The 2678-nt window shown below is 45.6% G+C and overlaps 1 protein-coding gene across 1 annotated transcript; it reads left to right on the top strand.

Moving 5' to 3' along the window:
• Positions 1-365: 365 nt before the first annotated feature.
• Positions 366-2411, top strand: Tceal9 (transcription elongation factor A like 9). Its single transcript, XM_057760056.1, has 3 exons — positions 366-506; positions 980-1042; positions 1593-2411. Exon 3 carries the CDS (start codon positions 1653-1655, stop codon positions 1977-1979), a length of 327 nt encoding a protein of 108 aa, XP_057616039.1. The 5' UTR covers positions 366-506; positions 980-1042; positions 1593-1652; the 3' UTR covers positions 1980-2411.
• The last annotated feature ends 267 nt before the right edge of the window (positions 2412-2678 follow it).

Here is a 2678-nt window from a genome sequence, read left to right as displayed (position 1 = left end):
CCTACCTACCTGGCTCCACACAACAAAGGAGTACATTTCAGATGAAAGGGGGAGGAGCTAAGAAAAGATAGATTTGGGAGGTAATTATCCTGGCAGTTGGGAGTGGGAGACAGGAAAGGCCAATTATTAAACGAAGCAGAAAAGTTCGTAGCACTAGAAAATAAGGCACTCCTCTTTAGTCATCAAAGACCTGCAAAAGCAACAGAAAAACAACCCGCATATTTTTTCTTTTCCTCCAGCAAAGACTGACAAGGCCAAGTGTGTGTTTGGAAAGGGGGTAGGTGAGGGAGCAGAGGGCGGGCCCACATCTGCCGCGCTTTTTGTGGGAGTGGAGATTCGGGACCCGAGCTCACTGGTGACGTAGATCTCATGTGACCAGGAGTCGACGTGTGCAGAAATCCTGCTAGTCTGGTCCTTGTTTCCATCTGGGTACCAGCTTCCTTCAGCCTTGCAGGCGGCGGTGTGAGACAGACCACCGAAGGAGACAGCTTGCTTGAATTCTCCAGGTTGGTGTCAGAAGGGGCATTGCCTGGAGGTTTCTAGCGGAGGGTGGTCTAGCGCAGAGACTTGAGTTCCAGTGAAGTCAGTCCCTCCACCCCTTCCTTACCTTCAGTTCTGCAGGAAAGGACACTTGTGAAAGGAACTAGGGGGTCCCAAAAGGAAGACAAGGAGACCTTTGACGGCTCAAAAATAATCATACTCTGAGATTTGGAACCTCTCTTCTGACAGCCGCTCGGCTTCCCAAACCTCGTCTTGGATCTACAGATAGTTGGGAAGCGATATCCCTTTCTGACCCCCTGTCTAACTTGCGGGGTGGGAAGGAGGCGTCCTGTGGGAAACAAAAGGGTGGGAAACTTCCACAAGCGAGACCTTAAATAAGGAAAGCTCCGTGAGCTTGATCTGTGGTGCTGCTCTGCTGAGCACCGAGGGCTCGCCCACCCCACCCCCAACATCCCCTCCCTTCTCCGTTTGCCTGCAGGTTTGTTCTTTGTACTGCTGCTGGCTAAAAGTAGGAGAAAGAAACTGACCAGATCAGTACCTGGTAAGTGAAGGGAACTTTATGAAAGATTCCCAGGGTGTGGGTTGGTGAAGGCCCGCAGAGGTTGAAGGCCACTCTCTCCCCCTCCCTTCTCCCTTAAGCCACCTAAGCCCCCCCCCCTTTCTGAGGGCCCTGTGTTAGGCCTGTAAGGGAGAAAGATTTGTGGAGGGTTGGGGCGGGAGGCGGGAAGGAAGGCCTTGGAAAATGCTTGAGGGAGGGACTAGAGAGGGGAGGGGCTGGTGGAAAATGGAGGTAAGAGGGGCGGGGACAGGGAAACCTTGATTGTGGACTGGGCTTCTCAGGTGGAGGGTATTTGCTTAGGACAGTTGGACCAAAATGGGGTGGGGAGGGAGAGGGAAGGCGAAGGGGGTGGGGAGGGAGAGAGAGAGAAAGAGAGAGAGAGAGAGAGAGAGAGAGAGAGAGAGAGAGAGAGAGAGAGAGAGAGAGAGAGAGAAGGAGAACACGGGAAAGCAGGCAAACGGTAAGACCTTTTGTGCACAGCACCTGTACACGTACCAAGTCTTCCACTTACTGTCTCCTACTTGCTTCCTAGAAATAACTGCATTCGCCAATAGGCAGGAAGGAGCAAAGAAGGAAGAGAAGCATACACAAGATGAAACCCTGCCAAAAAATGGAAGGAAACCCAGAAAATGGGGATGTGCCAAAGCCCGACGAAGAGCCAAAGCCTGAGGAAAAGCCCGAGGAAAAGCCGGAGGAGGGGCAAGGACCAGGAGAGGAGGAAAAATCTGAAGAAACTTTTAGGGAGAGGCTGATTCAGTCTCTTCAGGATTTTAAAGAGGATATACACAACAGGCATTTGAGCAGTGAAGATATGTTTAGAGAAGTGGATGAAATAGATGAGATAAGGAAAGTGAGAAACAAACTTATTGTGATGCGTTGGAAGGCTAATCGAAGCCATCCTTATCCCTATTTAATGTAGTTTGCCTTGGTTTCTGTTTTATCTGGAATTATCATTGCAATATAGCTTTCTTTTTATTAGCTTTTTTTTCCTGATATACCTTTGCCCATCTCCCTACTTTGAATCTGTTGCTGTTAGTAGATTAGATATATCTCTTCTTGTCTGCATCTTACTGTTGATTATATATGAACCAATTTACAAGTCTCTGACTTTTAATAAGAGAGCTTTACTGATTTGTAAAAAATGAGCTTCTGATGGGATACAAAATGAAAAAAAGGTTACAAAGTAATATGAGAATATCGTATTTTGAAAGACAAGAGTACCTTTGTATGTTACATATATGCACATAAACTTGTGAAAGATGAATGATTTTTCTTCTGCTTATTTGTATTTGCCATATTCCTAAAATGAACATGCATTATTCTTGCTAAAAATAATAAAGGTTTTATAACTAAAAATAAGCATCTAACAACACTTATTAATTTATTTCTAAAACACTGGGGCACTTATTCATTGACAAAACTGTCAGAGCCTTTGAGTTAAAATTTACATCATTTCTCATCTATGGTAATAACCATAATAATCTTGTAGGAATTTTGTGGTGGCCAAATAAGATACTTAGAGCTGTTTGACAGGGTTTTATCACCATTTGCTCACACAGGATCCAAATGCTAGAGATTTGTTCTTGTCATTTAGAAGCGTAAAGTCATACTCATACTG

This window comes from Chionomys nivalis, chromosome X (genome assembly GCF_950005125.1).
Source record: "Chionomys nivalis chromosome X, mChiNiv1.1, whole genome shotgun sequence".
NCBI lineage: Eukaryota > Metazoa > Chordata > Mammalia > Rodentia > Cricetidae > Chionomys > Chionomys nivalis.
The sequence above is the reverse complement of the archived record's forward strand: the minus strand, read 5'-3'. Positions and strand labels throughout refer to the sequence as shown.